The sequence below is a fragment of the Xenopus laevis genome, chromosome 6L, assembly GCF_017654675.1.
Source record: "Xenopus laevis strain J_2021 chromosome 6L, Xenopus_laevis_v10.1, whole genome shotgun sequence".
Lineage (NCBI taxonomy): Eukaryota > Metazoa > Chordata > Amphibia > Anura > Pipidae > Xenopus > Xenopus laevis.
In genome coordinates this window covers 34,574,504-34,598,180 of record NC_054381.1, presented here as the reverse complement: position 1 = coordinate 34,598,180, position 23,677 = coordinate 34,574,504, and the positions used below count along the sequence as shown (strand labels likewise).

Sequence of the window (23,677 nt, the reverse complement as noted above, 5' to 3'; positions counted from 1 at the left end):
GCAAATAGCACAATGATGGGCGCCAGTAGTTCTTTAACAGTTGAACAAAGAACTGTATTTATTGAACAATAGCACATAGATCATTCAGCACATTGATCCACAATGGAGCATAGAACATACACAGCAGCATAAAGGAAACATATACTCACAGCACGTATAGGCTGAATCCCCACAGGCTAGGGAATATACAGCAGAGAGTAAGTTGGCAGCATGTGAGGGGTATTGATCAGTTTTCAGGATATCTTCCAGTGACAGACTAGGGGAATTCCTATCATCCCTATCTCAACACTTTAGTCCTTACTCCGGGTCAGTAATACCCTGGGATCTTAATCCCTCTAATCTTCCCATCGGCGGAGCCTTGAGCTGCTCAACTAAATAACCTCTCTAAGGGAACACCGTGAGTGTCTCTAAAAGTGAGCACCAGGAGAAACATTTTATCAGTGATGTCTTTTCTCTAAATGCCATTTTTCTCCAATGTACCAAAAGCAAAGTCATAAAAACCATAAATACTAACAACCACAAGGTGTCACTACTACCCTAAGTAATGCCTTAGTTATGCACATTCGGTAGCCTGTGTTATCAGAGTCCTTCTTACAGTTACAACTTTGAAGCCCTTGATCGAAAGTTTGATAAGTTAAAGCCAAGTGCGTTTGTAGGCGCAACATGCAGGCATTCCATAGAGTCCTTGCATCCCTGTACTTTGCACCTTGCAAAACAAGTGTCAATTGTATACCTGCTAAAGTATAAAGGAGTTGCAGACAGAAGTACAATTTTAAATATCATCTTGATAGGTGAAATAACATGTGCAAGTTTGCACCAGGGTTACATTATCCATTAGGAAGACTAGGATCCACCTAGGGCCCACCAGGTACTAAGAGTCCTACAAGAGAGGAGGGATGTCAGCAAAGTTTAGCCTGCCACCCACCTGTGATAAACTAGAAAAGTGATTGGCAGCGCACATATCACTTTCTCTCTCCAAAGCAGGGTTTCCTGAGGGTCAGTTAGCCCAGTTTTACTCCTTGTATTTAAGTAGTGTCCCCCTTGTAGCAGACTAGTTATCTACCCACCATACTGTTATACCAGAATTGCAGTTCAAGAACAACTGGTGTGCAAGAACTTGGGGGCAAAAACACACTGCCTTTGGCACCATTTGTTCTTCTTTGCACCTTGTCATTAGTAAATAAGCACTAGTCTACACAGATGCCCAAATAGCATCATTCAGTGCATTTGGAGATGAAGCCTGAACTAGCGCATCTGGCAGAAACCGTTGAGTAGGAGCAGCAGCAGGTGAGATATTCAGATAGGACATACCAACTGTTATTTGTCAGGATCAACCCTTTCCTGCTTTCAGTGGTATAACATTGTCTCCGTTTTTTGCATGCCCCCAGCTTCAGCCTGGGATGTACAAATGGGCTAGCTAGTCTGTAACGAGGAAACGGGGCTGAACAGGGATCAGTGGCTATGGGGGTTCAAATGGTGATCATGGCCAGCAAGGGGGTGCGGCCCTTCATTTTGCCCCCTCTGTCTGAGGCCATACTGCGGCCGTTGGTTCTTCTCCTCCACAGTAATGCTGCTGCTTGCTTTTAATTTACAGCAAACAAGTTGCTTTTTTCACCATTAAGGCAGGGAGCAATGCTTCAGTAAGTGAGCTGGAAACATTATATGTCTGCTGTGTTGGAAATCTGATAAGGGACCATTAATTATTCACAGTTTTACAGTCACAGTCAGCATATCTAACTTTCCATTTTGACCCAAGTTCATTTATCCAAAAACTGTCCCTTGAAGAGAAAACTGAAGGAAAAGTGTTTGTGTAATATTATGTACTATGATCCTGCCCTGGTAAAATAAATATGTTCCCATTCTGTTTTCTCCAAAAGGCGATTTCCTGCAGGCTTCAAACCACTATGTTTATTTTTGCCCTAAGCTGGATATTTGCATAGCAGGTAACAGATAAGAAGGCTAATTTAAAAATGTAAGTACAAAGTGCTAAAACTGTCACTTTAGTCGCCACAGGGTAGCACCCAAATTTATCCTTTCATTAACACGAATAGATGTCACCACAGATAAAACATTCAAATAGAGTAATTGCACAAAAATGCAGGAGATCATTTTATGTTATTTCGGTGTTTTATCCAAGGTGACTGCCATTCTTGTCAATAAATAGATCTGTTTGGGCGCTATGTCGTCCGGAGACTAATTGCCAAATCAGCCCTATTTGCTCTCGCCTTGTTTAAGGGGGAAATTTTCCCCTTGCCCCCTCTGTGGACAATTGCGTGTATAGCTCTCTCCTAGTACATGTATGGTACCTGTTATCTAGAATGCTCGGGACCTGGGATTTTCTGGATAACAGATCTTTGGATCTTCATGCTCAAGTCTACTAGAAAACCAAGTAAACATTAAAAAAAACCAAAAGGCGGGTTCTGCTTCCAATAAGGATTCGTTATATCTTAGTTTGGATCAAGTACAAGCTACTTTTTTATTATTACAGAGAAAAAGGAAATCATTTTAAAAAAATTGGATTATTTAATTAAATTAGAGTCTATGGGCAGCAGCTTTTTCGTAATTCAGAGTTTTCTGGGTAATGAATTTCCAGATAACAGATGATATTGAATCATCCTTCCGAGTCCTACCCGAAGGCATGGGCTCCGTTGCCCAAGTATCCCAGGCTACCACCCGCGGACAGCTTGAACTGGTGGGTCCCCCTTCGCCAAAGCTAGGGAGGGCCCACCATCCCCGCCCCCCGAAGGGGTTTGGGGTCGTTTGGACTCCCCTTCGCCGAAGCTAGGGGGAGTCACGTCTACCCTGGGTTCTGCCGAAGCTTCCCCCAGGGCGTGTCATGGCCTGCGAGTCCAGCCAAAGGGACTAGGACCCCATCTAGGGTGCTTAAACCAAACACGAAAAAGGTGAGAGCGGTGCAATGCCATTGATTGCCTTGTTAGGGCTCCAGCTGGCGGCCGGCAAAAAGAAAGAAGAGGAAAGGAGTAGTGGAGAGAAGATTTCCCCCCCTAGCCAAGCAGCGGGGGATATGGGAAGTGAAGCAAGATTAAGCAAGCACGTGTATTATGCAAGACCCAAAAAAGGTGGATCAAGCACTTCTCCATAAAGGATCACTGTGCATCGCTTTGGTCAAGCTTCCACTTCATCAGCCTATTCCAGCGGATCAAGCGGATCTGACTACACATGATCTTAGTGGCCCAAAGACCAAGTGTTTCCACTTCCTCACATAGGATCATAAGAAGTTACTACACTTGATCTTAGCCAAAAGGCAGAGAAGCTCCCATACCTGTACAACTTATTCTACTTTAACATACATTTTTAGCCAGAGGTGGCTTAAATGTGGCTAAATCATCGGATTTCCTTGTACTTATGGTGCCAGCATAATGTCAGCATAATGAGTGCAAGGCAGAGCATTTCAGCAACAAGATCACACAAATCAGCATATAAAATTATTTCAAGATGGTGTTACCATGGGATGCATAAAATCTATGGCATCACAGACGTATGCTGGAGATAAAAAAGAGTTCAATTTAACATATTCCCATATTGGTAGGAGTGTAAAAGGGTTAAGCCATTTTGGGCACAGGTTGAAAAAGTAATATCACAACTATGCAGGCAGAGAGTCAGAGCCTTTTGTGACGTCATTGGCGGGCCGGGCACGTGTCTATAAAATGACTCTATGTAACCTGCAATTTGGTGCTAACCAATCCATGCAACGGAGTCGCTACTGTTTTATTAGCAAAACGGCTTTTATCTGAACACACTATGTGATCAACATTGGCAGTGGGTGAGTAGTTAAACTAATGCGATTTGTGCCAACAATACCGGCACTTCCCCTGAGGAAGTGCCGGTATTGTCAGCACGAAACACGCTCCGCTTTTATACACATCCTAAATTACTGAGTGTCTATAATAGGATCCCGGAATTCGGGCGCGGGCGGGTTAGGGTCGGGTGCGGGTCTGATTTTTCCCAGGAGATCATTGCAGAAAAATAGAAAAAGTTCAAGCTCATTTTAAGATATGAAAACCATGGATGGAATTATAGTATTTAAAGATCAGCAGATCTGTTATCCAGAATGCTTAGGACCTGGGGTTTTCTAGATAACTGATCTTTTCATAATTTGGATCTTCATACATTAAGTCTACTAAAAAATCATGTAAACATTAAATAAACCCAATAGGCTGGTTTTGCTTCCAATAAGGATTAATTATATCTTGGCTCCGATCAAGTTCCAAGTACTGTTTAATTACTACAGAGAAAAATGAAAATTTTAATTATTTGGATGAAATGTAGTCTGTGAGAGACAGCCATCCCGTATTTGGGAGCTTTCTGGATAACGGGTTTCCGGATAACAGATCCTATACCTGTACACTGTAAGGTTATTGTCTTCTTATGGTTAAGTAATGGTGAAGAAATGATATTACAGTGTAGGACGATAACTTATCTAATGCACTAATGCAATATACTAAAAGGCAGTGCAAATATGTTGAAGATTGTTCTTTTTCCCTTCTGCTTGTACATGATTACAATGGCTGTCTTTTTTTTTACTGATCCCCAGTTTTTCTTTTCTGTACCCCAACATCTTAAAATATTAAAACAATTTTAAAAAAAAGTGATTTAAAAAAACAAATTCACGAGCCTCCCATTGGACATTGGTGCAAATGCTTGAAGTGGCCACTTATTATTAAGAATGTTCAAGGAAGCAAAATAAAGACAAAATAGATCCTTTAATGCCCTAGACATGAGCCTTCCCTAAAACAAATGTGGCCTGCCCCTCAAATGGTAAAAAAAAATTCAAATACATTTTTTTAATAGTTACAATTTTTAAAGACAATACCATTTTATAATATGAAAAAAAACAGTGTATTTTAAAATATTTATGACTCTTTGGCAAACAGGATATAATGTCACTAACATAACATTGAGGAGGATGAAGCATCATCTTATCAGTTCGCCAGGTCTAAGGTGGTGAAGGAAATTCTGGTGAAAGAGGTAACTTTCTGTAAAATTCGTACTTAGAAGGTATGTGCCTAGCGCCCCCCAGCTTTGCGCCCTAGGCACGTGCCTACTCTGTCTACCCCTAGTTCTGGCCCTGCTGTAACCTACTAAAAGTTAACATAAAGGTGAACATCCCTGAACTGACATCGGGAAAAAGACATAAGAAAACTATATATTTTTAGGGAGTTCATCTGGAAGAAGAAGCCAAGAATTACCCTACAAAAATTACCTTCCTGTAACTTTCCTCAATTTTTGCCCCAAAACAATTTTGGGGCAAAAATCTTCTCTCCCCCAAAATGTCTAGAGGTTGACCTGTTTTACCAATATTTATTGAAATTGTATATGTATTAGGGTCTCATGGGGCCCCTATAACTCCTGGGCCCCCTTCTGTAGTAACTTCCCTGGTGACATACGAATTTGTTCCATTTTGCTTCATGGAAAAATTAGCAAAACTTGAAAAGGGCATATTTTCACATATACAGGTATTCATTTACTTTTAGACATTTTTTCACTGCACGTATTGTACTATTTTTGGGCTACTTTTGAAGTGCCTCTTGGCCAGTTTTGGGCTGGTTTTGTAGCTGACTTTGGCTGGTTTTGAAAATGACACCTGGCAACCCTGCGACATTCCGAGAACATAATGGGTGAAGAAGTAGGCCCAATGTCCCACACAAATCAGGCTGATGATGTGATTGTTTGAGGGCCTCAGGTGTACGAGTGGTTGCGCTTATTCTGGGGACCCAGGCAGGTTATTAATGCAAGTTGGGGGGCACTCCGAGTCCAAGTTGCCTCACAAAAACATTATGTGGAAGTGGGCCATCTGCAACAACAGGCCAGTTGTTACTGAAGCAACTCTTGCAGTGTCTGTCAGAAGATGGCGGGACTCGTGGCACAAGAACAACTGGGCTGTGGGCCTGCAGCAGACGGGGCACCGAACTTATGGAGCATTAGATTGTAGAACAACCTTTTCCCCTTTTTAACTGGAAGCTAAATATACAATGTAATTGATGGTGGCAGCCTCACTTTGTGTGTGTATATACAGTATACGGAATGCATTTTAGGACATCCTGCTGCTAAATACCTGTCTTGCATGCGATGTCCTATACCTTCGGAATGGTGCATCGGTTTCTTTTACTGTCACTCATCGTCCAAATCTGCAGTTACACCTCCGTCGTCTACCCTCCCTTCTCAGCCGTCAGTAATACGAACTCCACCCTCACCCTTCTGCCCTCAGACTTCTGACCTCAGTCTTCTGCCCTCAGCCCTCCATCCTCCTCCCTCAGTCATCTGCCTTCCGCCCTCAGTCCTCTTCCTTCAGTCCTCTTCCTTCCGCCCTCGCTCACCACTTTAGAAACTTATGGATAAGATTGTCTGCTGAAAAGAGAGATCTGAGGGGGGATGGCTGAGCAGTGAGGGAGGAGGGAAGAGGGTGGAAGGAAGAGGACTAAAAGGAAGAGGACTGAAGGCGGAGGATTGAGGACTGAGGGCGGAAGGCTGAGGGCAGAAGGATGAGGACGGAGTTCGTATTACTGATGGCTGAGAAGGGAGGGTAGAAGATGGAGGTGTGATTGTAGATTAGGACGATGGGTGACGGCAAAAGCAACCGATGCGCCATTCTGAAGGCATAGGACATTGCATGCAGGACAGGTATTTCGCTGAAGGATGTCCTAAAATGCGTTCCGTAACAGTAGCAGGCTCAGGTCCGGAATGGGAGTCAAAATAGACCCTGGCATTCCAGGTACAAAGAGGCCAAAACAGCCCACTGAATATTGACTTTCTATGGCATCTTAGAGCATTTGCCAGAACTGACAGGTAGCCAGTCTGGGCCTGGCGGGCTCCCGGCTGAGGGAGTAGTACAGTGTCGGACTGGCCCACAGGCAGGGGCGCTCAACCAATGAGGCGAGTTGATCCACGGCAGCGCCCCCCTGGTTACCAGGGGCGGCAAAAATGCTGCAACCCGGAAATTCAGTTCTTCTAGTGCCGAGACCGCAATTGCGCTCTCTGCACTAGCGTTGTGCAGCGGCCCGACCCCCTCCTGCTCAGAAAATGTGAGTGCCGTGAGGAGGGGTGGGGGTGGCATAAAGGCATGGATCGGCGCTGCCCACAGGGTTACCAGGAAGAGTCCCGGTGGGCCCAGGTGTCGGTGGGCCCTCATGCTGCTAAACATTTGGCCTATTTCCTGTCATTCCTTATTTCTATAAGAACAAAGAGGCTAAATAGATGGAATAATAGATTATAGTATGTAAAGAAAAGAGACTAGGAGAATAGAGGTTGAGTGAGGAAGAAAATAGTACTGAGGGTGGGCCCCTGGTCTAAAAACTTTTGTTGGGCCCCTGGTGTCCCAGTCCGACACTGGAGTAGTATATCACTTGCTCTGTGTCCATGCGCATCCCTCATCAGTCTATTCCCTGTCTTTCCCTCTGTGCAGCTGTCCCGCGCCTGCTTCCTTTACCCCTCCCACCCCTAATTCAATTTCCCGCAGCCAGCAAACCCCCCCCCCACAAACACACACACACACACACCATGGACTCTTCGGCCCTGGCCCCGCCTCTCTGCTTGTACGATCAGGTTGTGCAGGTTTGGTGGCTTTAAAGCAGGAGCTGTAGGGAAAGAGTTGAGTCGGAGGAGGAGGGGAGAATAATAGGAGGAGGGAGATCCTGGTGCTCGGCTGACGTTGCAGGGGGATACACCATCATCACAGCTTCCCCCCATCCTAAGGCCCTGGGATCGGTGTTCAGAATCAGTGGTATTCGCTGCATCCCAGGTACTTGCGTGTCAGTGCTGTGTGTCTGTCATTCCCCTGTCATTGTCTCTCGCCCACCGACCCCTGGCGAGGGTATCGCAGGTGTATCGGTTATTTGGCTGTGGGCAGGTGCCAGTATGTCCGGCAGTGATGCCTTGTGTGTAGCTGGTAATGTGTCTGTGTGTAGCTGGTAATGTGTCTGTGTGTAGCTGGTAATGTGTCTGTGTGTAGCTGGTAATGTGTCTGTGTGTAGTTGGTAATGTGTCTGTGTGTAGCTGGTAATGTGTCTCTGTGTAGCTGGTAATGTGTCTCTGTGTAGCTGGTAATGTGTCTGTGTGTAGCTAGTAATGTGTCTCTGTGTAGCTAGTAATGTGTCTCTGTGTAGCTAGTAATGTGTCTGTGTGTAGCTTGTAATGTGTCTGTGTGTAGCTGGTAATGTGTCTGTGTGTAGCTAGTAATGTGTGACATATGATTGCAGAACACACACACTCTATTCAGGGCCCCCATGCTGTGCAATTGCACCATGTGTGTTTTGCTCATTAACTGCATCATTGCCACTGGACCTCTTCTTGGACCTCTTCAGGGATCTCTGCCCCTTTACATGTGCCTGATATTGTGTGTAAGGAAGGTCTTATTCCTGGACCACAGCTGGGTCTCCCTATTAATCATGATGGCTCCAGCTCTGACCTGTGACTTTCATATTAACCTGTTTTAAAAATATTTGGAATCAGTAAACCAGGAATGCTGATGCGGCGGCCCCACAGATGGGTTTTAGTTACAGTTCCTAGCACCCCCGGGCAGCCAGCCGTTGGTAGAGGTAGTTCAACAACAGCTGGAGGGCCACCGGGTGGTTATCCCTGGACTAAACCCTCATATGCCGTATGGAAAACTGCTTATCATATTGGAAACATTGGGACTGAGGAGTCTGTGTAGTGTTTGTACTTCCTGAGGCAGCCCGTGTTAGGTTGTGACAGGTGTAACCCATAGTTGTTTGTTTTTCTCTATAGCCGGGAGGGTAGTTTAAGTGACTTTCAATGAAGTCAATTGCTTTAGAGCAGTGATCCCCAACCAGTGACTCGTGAGCAACATGTTGCACCCCAACCCTTTAGATGTATCTCTGCGTCCTCAGGTGCTTATATTTGAATTTCTGACTTGAAGGCAAGTTTTGGTTGTATAAAAAACAGCCTCCTGTTCACTGGCAGTCCACATAGGGGCTATCAATAGCCAATTACAGCCCTTATATGGCACCCGCATGAAGTTTTAGCATGCTGTTCACAATCTTTTTTTACATTTAAATGTGGCTCACAGAAGAAAAAGATTGGGGACCCCTGGTTTAGAGCGTAAAGAAACCTTCTAGGCTTCTCAGTTTAAAGGAGAAATAAAGAGTTAACCACTTTGGGGGGGGCATGCAATTTGTTAAACACCACCTCAGATCCCAAGCCAGTGATACTCGTTGTGGAAAACTCTGGCCTGGGGGTACTATTTGAGTGAGTGCAACGCCTCCATCTTGTCGCCTTTCCCAAGAAACCCATTCAGCTGGTCTGGGCACATGCTCAGTAGTGTAAACTTGGAGTAAAAAAAACAAACATTCACTCAACTGTGTAACCGCACAGCAAAGATCTGAAGAAGGTGCCTAACAAATTGGCAACACCTTCCAGTGATTAACCTTTTACATTTCCTTTTAAAGAATAAAAACTTTTTATTTATGTATTGTGTTTTTCTACTCATTCAGGAATAGGAGAATAAAACATAAGCTGGTATTTTGGGACCCATGATGTAAAGGGGGGCCAGATGTTTGGCTTTTTTGCTTGTGGTGGCTAAATATCACTGAACTGCAGATTTGCTCGATGGCCTAATTTGAAATGTGTGACCCCTGTAACTGTAGAGGTAAAGATGCACCAGAAACATTTTAATGGAAAATATCAACAAACCAGACTTTATGTCCATAGTTCATCAAATAAATCACTCATTTCTCCCATAAGTCATAAGACTGAATGCTCCCCTGTTCTCAGCCTGCATATTTTTGCATGAAAGGTGGAAGGAACCACTCTGTGCTCCATCTTCGTTGATTTAGTCTTGCTGAAAACATCTGCCTTCGTGTATTTGGGCCTACCACTGCTGTATGTGTGTGTGCAAACAGGAGGATCAGCTTCAAATCAATTGAGCAGGGACAAGGAGATCCGCTTCTATACACAGACTGAGAACAGCCAGTGTGCCCATAGCCTTATACTCCTGCTTGCTCTGATGCACCTATTGTGCCCTTGATTAGTGGGTAGTCTATCAAACTGATTTCCAGATTGGCCCATATATGAAGAATCATTTTTGCCATACTGTATCCGGTTTTGTTTGAGAACCCCCAAATCTTCATTGCACAATTTTGTTTTAAAGAATATTACAAAGCTCCCTTTTCTCCTTGTGTTGCAGTTAAAGGCTCACAATAAGGTATATTGCAAGAGGAACTTCGTATTTACAGTACGTTTACCCTCTTAGATCACTTACAGGACCTGGTACTGGTGCCAAGAGTTTCTGCTGAAGATGTGTTATCACTGCCCTGAGTTCAGGGATGATTCTGTAGCCCAGTGATCCCAACCAGTGCCTCACGAGCAACATATTGCTTACAAACCCCTTGGATGTTGCCTCCAGTGGCCTCAAAGCAGGTGCTTATTTTATAATTCCCGGCTTGAAGGCAATTTTTAATTGCATAAAAACAGGTGTACTGCCAAACAGAGGCTCCTGTAGGTTGCCATTCCGCATAGGGACTAATGGCCAATCACAGCCCTTATTTATTTAAGAATTATTTAGCACCACCCAGGAACATTTTTCAAGTTTGTGTTGTTCATGGGTAACACGTAAAAATTTTACGCCATATTTTACACAGCAAATCCTGACGATGCGTGGTGTATAATCACACTGTTTTTTTACACATCATAATAAATATGCCCCTAAATCTCCTGCTCTGTCCCTTCGATCTCCAGTCTAACCAGGGTGCTGCTATATTTCCCTGCAGCTGTCCCAATTAGAACACAACTCTCTACTACAGGCAGGAAAATGTTCCAATCCTTATATATTTTATTCCATTTTTGGCAGTAATGTTATCGGCTTGTCTGAAGTCAATGTTGCATTCAATATCCATTTTTGACCTCGACCTTAGGTAGGGGGTGTAGTAAAGGTGGTGTAGCCTGTGTGTAATGCAATGGGTATCATATTTGCATAAGGCCCCACATTTCATATGCCTACAGAATACGGCAAGGATAAAGGACATTACTATCAGTTATATAATGTTTTTAAGGCCTTGTCATTGTGGTTTGTGTGTAAATATGTTGCTTCTCCGTAATCCAGGGAGACTGTTATATCCTCTGTTCTTCCTGTCCCTGCCATAACTTCCTTACATGCAGTTTATCTGAATCTACATGAAATGTGTATCATTGTTACTGTACAGCCGTGTGCACTTTCTAATGGAAGAGTTTGCCGTTTTACAACCTGCCTGTCCCATAAACAAACAGAGGTGGCTTCCTGCCATACTGCCCTGTTCCCAGGAGCAATATTGTCTTGTTTGAAGAGAAAATATATAGGACAGGACAATTATTGCTATGAGAAGAGTATTTTTTAAATATTATCCCAACTTTTACATAACTTAAACCCATAGATTGCATGCTGGGAATTAGTCTGTTAAGGATGCCGTTTGGTGAGTCTCTGATGTGCTGTTTATGCTTAATTTAACTGGTTGATTGTGACACTTTTCGTTTGTACAGGTATTGGCTTCATTATCCTAGACCAGTGCTGTTCAACTTCTGTGGTACAGAGGGTCAGAATTTTTTTCTGGCAGAGTATGGCACACACAGGGAGCATGGAGCAGGCAGAGTATGGCCCAGACTAGCAGCATAGGGCAGGCAGAGTGGGGCAAACACAGGTAGCATGGAGCAGGCAGAGCAGGGCACACACAGGGAGCATGGAGCAAGCAGAGCGGGGCATGCACAGATAGCACGGAGCAGGCAGAGCGGGACATGCTCAGAGCGGGGCACACACCGGGATCGCGGAGCAGGCAGAGCGGGGCACGCACAGAGATTGTGGAGCAGGTAGAGCGAGGCACGGATCGCGGAGCAGGTAGAGCGAGGCGCTGAGCAGGCAGAGCATGGCACACACAGGGAGCGCCGAGCGGGGCACGCACAGGAAGCGTGGGGCACGCACATGGAGCACGGAGCAGGCAGTGTGGTGTACACACGGGGAGAACGGAGTAGGCAATACGGGGAACACATAGGGAGTGCGGAGCAGGCAACGTACAAGGAGCGCGGAGCACACTCAGGGAGTGCGGAGCTCGGAAACCTATCAGGGCCACTCTAAGATGAACAGTTCATACTGTGCTACATACAGTGACACAATGTTGGTGCCCTTTCAGCATTTTGTATGAGGTGTGAACAATGCGGGCACTTTAAATCTGGGTCAGGGTGTGAACATTTCAGGGGGGGTTATAGATGTGAACCTTACTTTCAGAATTCAAGGTGTAAACAATGCAGGGGCCAGTTAAACTCCGTACTGATACCTTTTACATGTACACAAGGTAAGCAGTCACAGCAGGCAGACTTTCGTGTGGGGGGCCACACAGGGTGTAGCCAGGGAAAGCAGAGGCAGGAGACAGTCAAACAGTTGTCAAGAACAATTACATTTACAAGCAATTCTCAAACTATTAAAACTGTGTAATGTATGTTTTGAAAGTTGCTTAGAACTGAATTTTCACCATTCAAAAATAGTTTTTGGGTTGACATCCCATTTAATACCTTATTGACTTCAGTGCCTGGCTCAGTTTTGAGCCTTTGCTCTTGGCATGGAGAATGTGCACTACTCCATTTACAGCACTCTGTGCATGATCAGTGTTGGCTGTATTTCCTGTGCTCAGGTGTCGGCGGTAGCTGTGTGCTCCTTGTGTGTCGGCGGTAGCTGTGTGTGTCGGCGGTAGCTGTGTGTGTCGGCGGTAGCTGTGTGTGTCGGCGGTAGCTGTGTGTGTCGGCGGTAGCTGTGTGCTCCTCTTGTGTTGGCTGCAGCTGTGTGCTCCTCTTGTGTTGTCAAGGCAGTGGGTCAAGGTAAATGGCACTTTCAATCTGTAGGCTAGAAGATAAGGAAATAATATCATAAGACAAACTAATACTATATGTAATCAGCTCATTATTCGTTCACTAGGATATTCTTTAGCACAGCATTTTTCAACAAATGCCCTTCTACTCTCACCGCTCAAGGTTTCTCCAAAGATTTATAATAGTGAAGAATTTCAGTGGAACTGACAGATCCCAGGCAACGGCATTGCAGATGAAAGCTTTGCTCATTAGGGGTGTAATAACCACCTTAATACAGACACTTTTTTTCCCCCTCCCAGTTCCCCTGCGATCCCACCTCTAGCCCCATATTAGAATTCTTCTTATAGAAGCTGCAAGGACAGTGCACAGAAGCTCATATTCTTAAAGGAAAACTATACCCCCTGTACAATTTAAGTCTCTATAAGAATATAATGCATAAACAGCTCATATGTAAAACCCTGCTTAATGCAAACAAACCATTTTTTAGTAGTATGTGCCATTGGGTAATCCTAAAAAGAAAATTGCCATTTTAAATAATAAGGGCCGCCCCCTGGGATCGTAGGATTTACAGTGCACACAAACATACCAAACAAACCATACATATTAGGTCACATGAGCCAATTAACAGACAGAGTTCTGTCTTTTGCTTCAAGACTTCTTCCTGTAAAGGTGGCCATACACTATAAGATCTGCTCGTTTGGCAACATCGCCATACGAGCGGATCTTTTCTCTGCCACTAACGGCAGGGCTATATCGTGGGGTAATCTGAATATGGATCAGAAAGACCCGTCGGAAGCCTCCATACACAGGTAGATTAGCTGTCAAATTGGTCTGAACGACCGATATCAGCAGCTTTATCTGCCCATGTATGGCCACCTTTACAATTAGAGTTGTAGTATTTCTGGTCAGGTGACCCAGACCATCATGAAATGGTGGATCAAGGCAAGAGATGTAAAAGGCCAGTATTTACTTAAATATATATACCAGCTTGATAAGATTCTTTATTATGCCACTTAATTTGAAATAAATGTTACTTAAGTATTCATTTTGGGGGTATAGTTTTCCTTTAACAGCTTCTGGGAATACTGATCGTAATATTGCTTTATTGTTTTTACTTTTTATTGCTTGTAACCTGGGTTTTAGGGAGGGGGTATTTGCATACATAAAGGAACAGTAACATCAAAAAATGAAAATATTTTAAAATAATTAATAAATAATGTACTGTTGCCCTGCACTGGTAAAACTGGTGTGTTAGGACTGCTGTGTAGCTATGGGCCGGCCATTCAGGTTTAAATAGGGCTAAATTGCTCAAGTTAAGGAAAACTCTACCCCCCCCCCCCATACAATGTAGGTCTCTTTAAAAAGATATTGCATAAAACAACTCATAAGTAAAACCCTGTTTCATGCAAGTAACCCATTTTCATAATAATATGTTTTTTTAGTAGTATAAGCAATTGGGTAATCCTAAATAGAAAAATTGCCAGTATAAGTGCCACCCCCTGGGATCTTAAGATTCACTGTGCACACAAACAAACCAAACATGTTGGGTCACATGAGCCAATTAACAGACAGAGTTCTGTCTTTTGCTTCCATACTTCTTCCTGTTACAGTTAGAGTTGTAGTATTTCTGGTCAGGTGATCTCTGAGGCAGCACAGATACCATCACAAAATGATGGTTCAAGGCAAGAGATGTAAAGGGGCAATATTTACTTATATACAGTATATTCCAGTTTGATAAGATTCTTTAATATGCCACTTAATTTGATATAAAGGAACTGTTGCTTAAGTATTCATTTTGGGGTTATAGTTTTCCTTTAAGCAGCAGATAAAATAATACATTGGTTTTGTTCTTACATAGCAATCTAAACCCATTGTATTCTACACTGCTTTGTGGCAGACTCACACTACTCATGAGGGTCAGTGCCACTAATGTGTACCATGTCCAGGTGCTGAAAAGCATTATTATCAGTGTCCCTGGAAATGGCTGGTTTTTTTTTTTTTGGATCTTTTGCAATTATGTGCTTGCTGGAAACATGTAACAGTGTGCCAGACTAACCAATGCATATTTAGAACCAGAGGAAGGGTGTAGCTTTGCATTTGATTTCCCTTGATACGCTGAGTAGTACAAGAAGGAAGGGAGCTGCTTGTCGTGGGGAAATGTGCCATTAAAATCCATCAAAACAGAAATATGCTGGACAATATGGTGCAATAGTTACATAGTTAAATCGGGTTGAAAAAAGACAAAGTCCATCAAGTTCAACCCCTCCAAATGAAAACCCAGCATCCATACACACACCCCTCCCTACTTTCACATAAATTATATATACCCATATCTATACTAACTATAGAGCTTAGTATCACAATAGTCTTTGTTATTATGTCTGTCCAAAAAATCATCCAAGCCGCTCTTAAAGGCATTAACTGAATCAGCATCACAACATCACCCGGCAGTGCATTCCACAACCTCACTGTCCTGACTGTGAAGAACCCCCTACGTTGCTTCAAATGAAAGTTCTTTTCTTCTAGTCTAAAGGGGTGGCCTCTGGTACGGTGATCCACTTTATGGGTAAAAAGGTCCCCTGCTATTTGTCTATAATATCCTCTAATGTACTTGTAAATGTGTAATCCTGTCCCCTCGCAATTGCCTTTTTTTGCAGAGAAAACAACCCCAACCATGACAGTCTACCCTCATAATTTAAGTCTTCCATCCCTCTAACCAATTTAGTTGCACTTAGTCTCTGCTCTCTCTCCAGCTCATTTATATCCCTCTTAAAGGAAAACTATACCCCCAAAATGAACACTTAAGCAACAGATAGTTCATATCATATTAAGTGGCATATTAAAAAATCTTACCAAACTGGAATATATATTTAAGTAAATATTGCCCTTTTACATCTCTTGCCTTGAGCCACCATTTTGTGATGGTCTGTGTGCTGCCTCAGAGATCACCTGACCAGAAATACTTCAACACTAACTGTAACAGGAAGAAGTGTGGAAGCAAAAGACACAACTCTGTCTGTTAATTGGCTCATGTGACCTAACATGTATGGTTTGTTGGTATGTTTGTGAGTACAGTGAATCATACGATCCCAGGGGGCGGCCCTTATTTTTTAAAATGGCAATTTTCTATTTATGATTACCCAATGGCACATACTACTAGAAAAGTATATTATTATGAAAATGGTTTATTTACATGAAGCAGGATTTTACATATGAGCTGTTTTATGCAATATCTTTTTATAGAGACCTACATTGTTTGGGGGGTATAGTTTTCCTTTAAGGACTGGAGTCCAAAACTGCACTGCATACTCCAGATGAGGCCTCACCAGGGACCTATAAAGAGGCATAATTATGTTTTCATCCCTTGAGTTAATGCCCTTTTTTATGCAAGACAGAACTTTATTTGCTTTAGTAGCCACAGAATGACACTACCCAGAATTAGACAACTTGTTATCTACAAAAACCCCTAGATCCATAATTTAAGGAAACTCCCAACACACTGCAGATTTAGTGTATAACTTGCATTTATATTATTTTTGCCAAAGTGCATAACCTTGCATTTATCAACATTGAACCTCATTTTCCAGTTTGCTGGCCAGTTTCGCCAACAATGTGTCCATAATAACGAGCCAAGTATTGAGATGAGCCAAATAAAAAAAATGACACTGTCCAAGTGTTGGCCTGAACAGACTTATTATTCTGCAGAAGGCCTATTCTGTAAATCCCTGTGCCTGAGCTCCAGTGCTAGATATATACTTGATGAGCTTTTGGGACATTGATGTAATTTAGATATCATAAGGGGATATTGTTGGATTTTCAGAAAAGGTTGTACTTTTAGGCTTATGGTAACTCCCTGTGCATCTTGCGTGATGCAGTTGCAAACACCATGAAAAAAATGGAATAATTCTATTTATGTTTTCCTGGCAATAGCAGTATGCTTCAGCATTGCAAATGGGTCAGGTTCCGGCAAAGTCCTGGTCATGCAGAAAAATCCTGCTTGATAGCTGATGCCAGGATATCATGCTACCAGGCACAAACAAGATCATGTTCCTCTCAGTTTGTTTGCTTTCTGGAACACTTTCAGCTGCTCAAAGATACAGCCTTTATATTGCAAACAGAAAGAAGGGATTGCCATTTCAGCATATTACTGCTGACACTTGATGAGATCCCTTGGAAATGATGACATTAAACTGTTCAAAGACATCCTGTCTCCCCGCTGCACATAATCCCCACACAGCATCGATATCCGTTTGAGAGTAGATAGACTGTTTACTAAACTGGCTTAAAGGAGAACTAAAGCCTAACTAAAAAAGTAGTCTAGACATGTTGCACATTGTGTTTTGTGCTTCTGTACCAGCCTAAAGCAACCAAAGCCCTTTAGCAGGGATAATTTGTGCCTCGAAAGATGCCCCAGTAGCTCCACATCCACTTTTTTGCTGATAGACTGCACATGCTCTGTGCTGCCGTCACTTACTGATCTTAGGCACAGACTCACAATATACAGTACACACAGAATATAAATGCCACAATATAAGGCTGATTAGTAAATAATTCTGATTATTGGTACATGGCTGCTTAGAAACCAGTGCAATTAGCAACAACATTGAATTACCAGCCTTGTAGCATCAGTTTATATTACAGGCCAACCTCATTTTCTGCTTGATAATTTGAGACAATCCCTAATCTTAGCTTCTCAACAGATGCTCAGACCCCACTTAGCATGTGAGTGTCACAGACACTTTCCAAGATGGTGACCCCCTGTGGAAAGTTTGAAGTCCTGGATCATTGCTGCTATTGACAAGCTGACACTTTAGTCTAGTGCAATAATAGCCATAATCATTTTAAGGGTTTAGTTCTCCTTTAACTAGGCAATTAATATCAAATGTAGCCCCTGACAGATGTTAGACTTTTCTTTGGAATTCCATGGCTTGTTAGCATCCTGTATGCAGCTTCATTTCAGTGATAAAGGTCTGCTTACCATTAGCACTGTACAAAAATAATGGTGTTCCATGAATCCTATGTGCCCAATTAATCTCTCGCTTTTTATATATAGGTGTCTAGCAGATCCTCCGACATGGATGGCCACAATTAGTAAGTACATTCTTAAACCCATATGTGCTGTTGTATCATTGAGCAGGACAGACACACGTGTATGCATTTTAATTCTTATCATAGTAGTTTCCATTTAAATCATTGCTGCAACTCTTTTTTTTTAATCTGTAATTTTTATTGAACAAATAAATTGAAAATTACATTATACAGTGCTCAAAATGGAGAAGGCACAGGGTTGCCTGTAGAGTTTGAAGTCCCTGCAATGTTTGCAAAGGCACTAGAATAACTTATTAACGTAATATACCCTGGGTGTATTAATTTTTTTCATATATGGACTTTTATACACTTTTACTGTCTTTGAGATTCGCTACGTGCTATGTCTCATACAGCATTTTGACTATTGGAGAGATGACTGGGCTTGATTTCCCAGATAATTACTAAGTTTAAAAGAAACATTGTGATCTTATAGCTAGGTCACAAGTTGTACTAAAAGCATGCAGATCCCAGTATACACACTATTCCTTTAAAGGGGTTGTTCACCTTCCAAACACTTTTTCAATTCAGGTGTTTTTAGATTGTTCCCCAGAAATAAATACTTTTTCAATTACTTTCCATTATTTATTTTTTTGTTGTTTTTCCAAAATGTAAGTTTAAAAATAAATGTTGGTGTCTCTGGTGTTTGAATCTGGCAGCTCAGTAATTAAGGTGCAGACTCATAACTGTTACAATTTTACAACATGTAGTTGATACATTTCTCAGCAGCATCTCTGGAGTAATAGCAACTATTGTATCAATTCTAACAGCTGCCTGTAATGAAACCGAGAGTCCAGCAGCGGGTAGGGTACCTGTGGGTTACTCGCAAAAACCTGCAGGTTGTGGGTAGAAGTTCCGAGTGCGGGTATAGACGCGGGTCGGCGGTTCTGCAGGGTCAGGCCGCGGGTCTTCTTAATATCGATTTTTTTATTCCTTTTTTTCTGATCACGCCTACTTCCGATGATGTCACTTCCGGTTTACAGTGACAGCGCTTCCTGATTCTTGATGGTCAGCGGATAGTGGGGTTCGGGTTGCAGATAAGGTAGTTGTGGGTCGGGTTGGGTAGCGGGTACAATCGGGTATGGTTGCGGGTCCGGGTTGCGGATTGCAGGTATGGGTCGGGTACGGGTTCCAAAAAATGGACCCGAGCAGTACTCTACCCAGAGATTCTGCTCAGCAGGGACAAAAATAAGAAATGTATCAACTAAATGTATCCATTTAGAACAGTTTACAGGGTTGGCGACTCCCCTCCTAGGGCTGCTTCAGAAGGTGAAAAAAGACACTTGGCACTTCATATTAGAAAAACGGTCACACATAGAAAATTGTAAGTCATTGGAAAAAGTCATTACTTCTGGTGATCTATCTGAAAACAAATAGTTGTTTGAAGGTGGACCACCCCTTTAACTCATGCAATCAGGATGCTAAGCTTGATGCTAATGACCTTGTTTTGTGGCTTTTTGGTAGCCATTACTCACGGGAGTTCTACGACCAATATGCACAAAGCCAGGACAAATCTGTAGTAAATAAGATGCAACAGAAGTACTGGAAGACAAAGCAGACGTTGATAAAAGTCACCGGGAAGAAAGAAGATGAGCATGTCGTTGCTTCTGATTCAGATCTAGATGCTAAACTAGAGGTTGGTACAGGCTGTTGATGCATGTCAAAGAGAATTTATTGGAGGCAAGTCTGTCACTGGGAATGTTGCATGGAAGGCTATCCATCATGCAGGGCAGGACTAGGAGTTCAGCAGGTTCTTCTTCAGTACTGAGTGTGCTTAAATAATCTTTGGGCACATTGAGAAGCACAATAAGCATGTACAGATGTGTATTGTCAATCCTGCCTTATGTGGGACCATAGATCAAATTAGGATCACTCTGCAACAGTCATTCCTGTTTCTGTACAGACAGGCTTCAGCAGGCATCTCCCCTCTTGTCTGACCCTATTGATAGTTCAGCCCTAGAATATGTAGGAAATATTATTATATAACTCTTGTTTCCAGCCTTCATCAGTGCCAGCAAATAGCTTCCCTTTACTCAAAATGAATGACCAAAGGATGGACAGGTTTGAGGAGAAAAGATACTGCATGACAAAATGACTGGATACATTTATTTCCCTGGAAATATAAATGCTAAAACATATAAATATTTCCTATGATCCAATATGTTCATCCTCAAGTAAATTAAATATCGCCCTAAACTCCTGATACCTGGTCAGTTTCACTACAGAATTGCACAAAGAAAAGCCACAATCTGGTGCTTGTAAAAAAAATCCATCCCTGCTCTGCATAATTCCTATAAAAGTATATTCTAAAAAATCCTATATAATAAAGTTGAAGTGTCTCTGCGTCCAGTCCCTGTGTCCGTGGGATTGCGCTACTGCGCATGTGCCCCACGGACCGTCTCTGGCGGCCTATGTTCTAGCGCCTGTTAATTTAACGGGCTTAATGTCTAGTTAAAGAATAATACAATATCGGTGAAAATAGCAAAAGTGTTCAGGAGAGTGCTATTAATGATTTTGCTGATGTGTTTTTTTTTTTTTTTTTGGTTGGGGGGGAATCCCTGTTAAAGTGGACCTGTCACCCAGACACAGAAATCTGTATAATAAAAGTCCTTTTCAAATTAAGAATGAAATCCAATTTCTATTTTTTTTAAGTGCATTCATAGCTGTTGTAAACGTATTTAAAGATCTCAGCTGTCAATCAAATATTGTCTGCCCCTCCTCCGCCTTAGGCATAGAGGTGGGGCAGACAATTACTTTCACTTTCCATTCAGCACTTGCTAGATGTCACTACTCTCCCCACTTTCCCCCTCTATCTTCACCATTTAATTGTGTAGCCAGTACATGGGGATGGACATTGGGTCCCCCATTCTGGTGCACAAACATGATTCTGAGTTGATACAAGGCTTGCCTTAATAACAATGTCCACAAAATGGCTGCTGCCTGCTTACTATAATTATGAATTCCCAGACTCAAGGAAACAAGATTCGAATAATTTATAAAGTGTAATTAAAGTTCATTTTGCTTGACTAATGTGATAAATCGGATTTTGAATATTTTTTTGGGGTGACTGGCCCCCTTTAAAAGACAAAGGGGGTTATGTAACAAAACACACTAAGTTTGCACAGGAGCAGTAACCCATAGCAACCAATCAGCAGGAAGCGTTTACTGGTCACCTGTTTAAAAGCAAACCTCTCATTGGTTGCTCTTGGTTACTGCCCCTGGGCAAATTTAGGGACTTTTATTACATATGGGGGAAAGAAAGCTAAAGTAACTGTGACTAATCCCTTACCCGATCCTGTTGCTATTTCTTTGGATTTGGGGCTGTGCATTCACCTCACCTAGCGCAAGGGATAACTGGTGACTGCTCTCTTCCGAAAACTACCCCAGGCCAGTGCTATTTTTAAAAAGCCAGCCCAGGGTTTTGAGTAAAGGATTAAAGTCACTTCCCAGTGAATAAAACATTCCTTAATGCCTATAATCTAGAAAACTCTTAGCATCTCATTATTATTATTATTATTATTAGCCCACTCTTCCGTGTTGCCTCCTGTTTGCAGAAGTGAAGCAAGTAATCTTAATATAGAAGAGCAGGGTTCTGATTTTAAACTGCTGATTTCAAGGAAGGGTAACTGGTGGTTTATCATTCTTTTTCCCTGTAGCTTTTTCATTCAATTCAAAGGACCTGCATGGAATTACTGAAAGTGATTGAGCAGTATCAGAAACGCATCTGCTGTAAGTTGTGACACCTTTGCTGTGTTCCTATGTATAATTTCTGTTTGATTTATGGTTTGCTATAGCCACTAACTGACCTATAGTGCAGTAGCATGGGAGCAAGGTAAAAACAAGAAGCAAAATGGCCTGTCAGTACCATTGTGGCAACCTGAGCCTTGAGATTTTTCGATTAAGTTCACATCTCTTGGCAAATATTAGAATCACATTTAGTTACAGTACAAGTGGGAAGAAGAATTCTGTATGCGACTCATGGTGTGTCACACAGACTGATTTAACTGCTATATACTGGAAAATCTAAGTTTCTCTTTTGTCAGATATAGTATTCTGGGGCAAGTTAAACCATTATAAGCAAAAACAAAAATGAGCAACCACTGTGTAGTGCAGCCTGGGTTTGTTCTGCTTAAAGGGGTTGTTCACCTTTACGTTAACCCTTATTATGTTATAGAATGGCTATTTCTAAGCAACTTTTCAATTGGCCTTCATTATTTTTTTTATTAGGGAGAAAGTGGCTAAATGACGTACAGAAATCAATAGCCATTATTTGTAAGCTGTCATGCAGAGAAACCATTCTAGTGGAGATTTCAACTGTAGAACACATTCATCATTGCATCAATGCTAGTAGGGGGTGGGCAAACCTTAGACCCATTTTCAGCCCATTTTCAGCTGTTTTTCAGCAAGCTCTGGGCTTTTAACAGGTAAAGAGTTGTGTCCCTTAGAGCCAGTACACTTACTACTTTCATCTCTGCTCATGTGAATCTTGCAATTTATTTCCTCCAATGTTCCTGGCTTGCACCTCCTGAAAGGCATGCAAATTAGGGGTGTGCTGGAGTGCACCCATGTTCCACTTATGACTTGCTGCAACGGTGTGTAGCATTGCAATGTGCCGCATATATAGAGAGACAAAATGTATTGGTTTCCTTTCTATGGGTGCTAGAAGAAGGGCATATTGCACTAGTGTTCATAAACGAATATGCCTGCCTATAATTATATAATATACACAATTATATTTGCTTGAAAAGCCCAACTTCTTCCTATTGTGGACCATCAAAGAAACATGGCACCTTCTGTATATGTGTGTGTGTAATTATATCACATTGTGTATAGTGTGTGCATCTTTCCACATATATGCGGCATGCCTTGGCCTGTTTTGTAAGTCCTTTGGTTCATAGGTGGCTTATTCACAAGACTTTTTTTTTTACCCCCCACAGTCTTATCACAAGAAGAAAATGAACTGGGCAAATTCCTTCGTTCACAAGGATCTCAGGATAAAACCAGGGCAGGGAAAATTATGCAGGCGACTGGGAAGGCGCTGTGCTTCTCTTCTCAACAGAGGTGCGAGTTTGTTGCATGTGTGCTGCTCATTAGTCGCATTCCTTTGGACCCTCACTCTGTTGCCTTTTACTGCAGCATCTAACTTGTTAATTGGTAAAATTAATGAAGCAGTATATTGAGCTCTGTGATAATGGGTAACACAGAATAACAGAACTTCCTTTATTTCTAATGCATGTGCCTTCACTGATCCTTTCATTAAATGCATGTTCATTACAGCATAGGAAAACCGTATCCTTGGGCACAGGCATGTATTGCTAATGTTGTATATACACTTACAGGCTGTCTTTGAGAAGCCCTTTGTCCAGACTGCACCAGGAAGTAGAGACATTTCGATACAGAGCTATCTCCGATTCATGGCTGACCGTTAACAGGATGGAACAGTCTAGGACTGAATATCGAGGAGTTTTGCTCTGGATGAAGGACGTATCTCAAGAACTGGATCCTGATACCTATAAGCAGATGGAAAAATTTAGAAAGGTAACTTTTAGTAAATATTCTGAGTTTAATTTAGTGAGGGATGCAGTGTCAAAGCTCAGATTCCAAATGTTAAAAAAAAAACCATGTTTTTACCCATAGCTCTATGTATCCTCTGGTGTTCTGCATTGTAGACTTGTGTGACTACGAGAACCCACACATCAAGGTGCAAGTGTTGCAGATGGAGCAAAAATAGGGAAATCTAATAGTGTGTAGTTGTTATCCTATAGCCCCAGGGAGCTAGTAGCAT

The 23,677-nt window shown here is 42.3% G+C and overlaps 1 protein-coding gene across 2 annotated transcripts in view; it reads left to right on the top strand.

Annotated features, from left to right (window-relative positions):
* The first annotated feature begins 7,462 nt into the window (after window positions 1–7,462).
* Window positions 7,463–23,677, top strand: part of ica1.L (islet cell autoantigen 1 L homeolog) — a 39,466-nt gene continuing 23,251 nt past the window's right edge. Inside the window, exons 1-6 of one of the 2 annotated variants that reach the window (XM_041565272.1) lie at window positions 7,463–7,759; window positions 17,861–17,898; window positions 19,357–19,528; window positions 21,549–21,621; window positions 22,830–22,953; window positions 23,232–23,430. In XM_041565272.1, coding sequence (XP_041421206.1) covers window positions 17,882–17,898; window positions 19,357–19,528; window positions 21,549–21,621; window positions 22,830–22,953; window positions 23,232–23,430 — 585 coding nt within the window. In that variant the 5' untranslated portion in view covers window positions 7,463–7,759; window positions 17,861–17,881. 2 annotated transcript variants of the gene reach the window in all.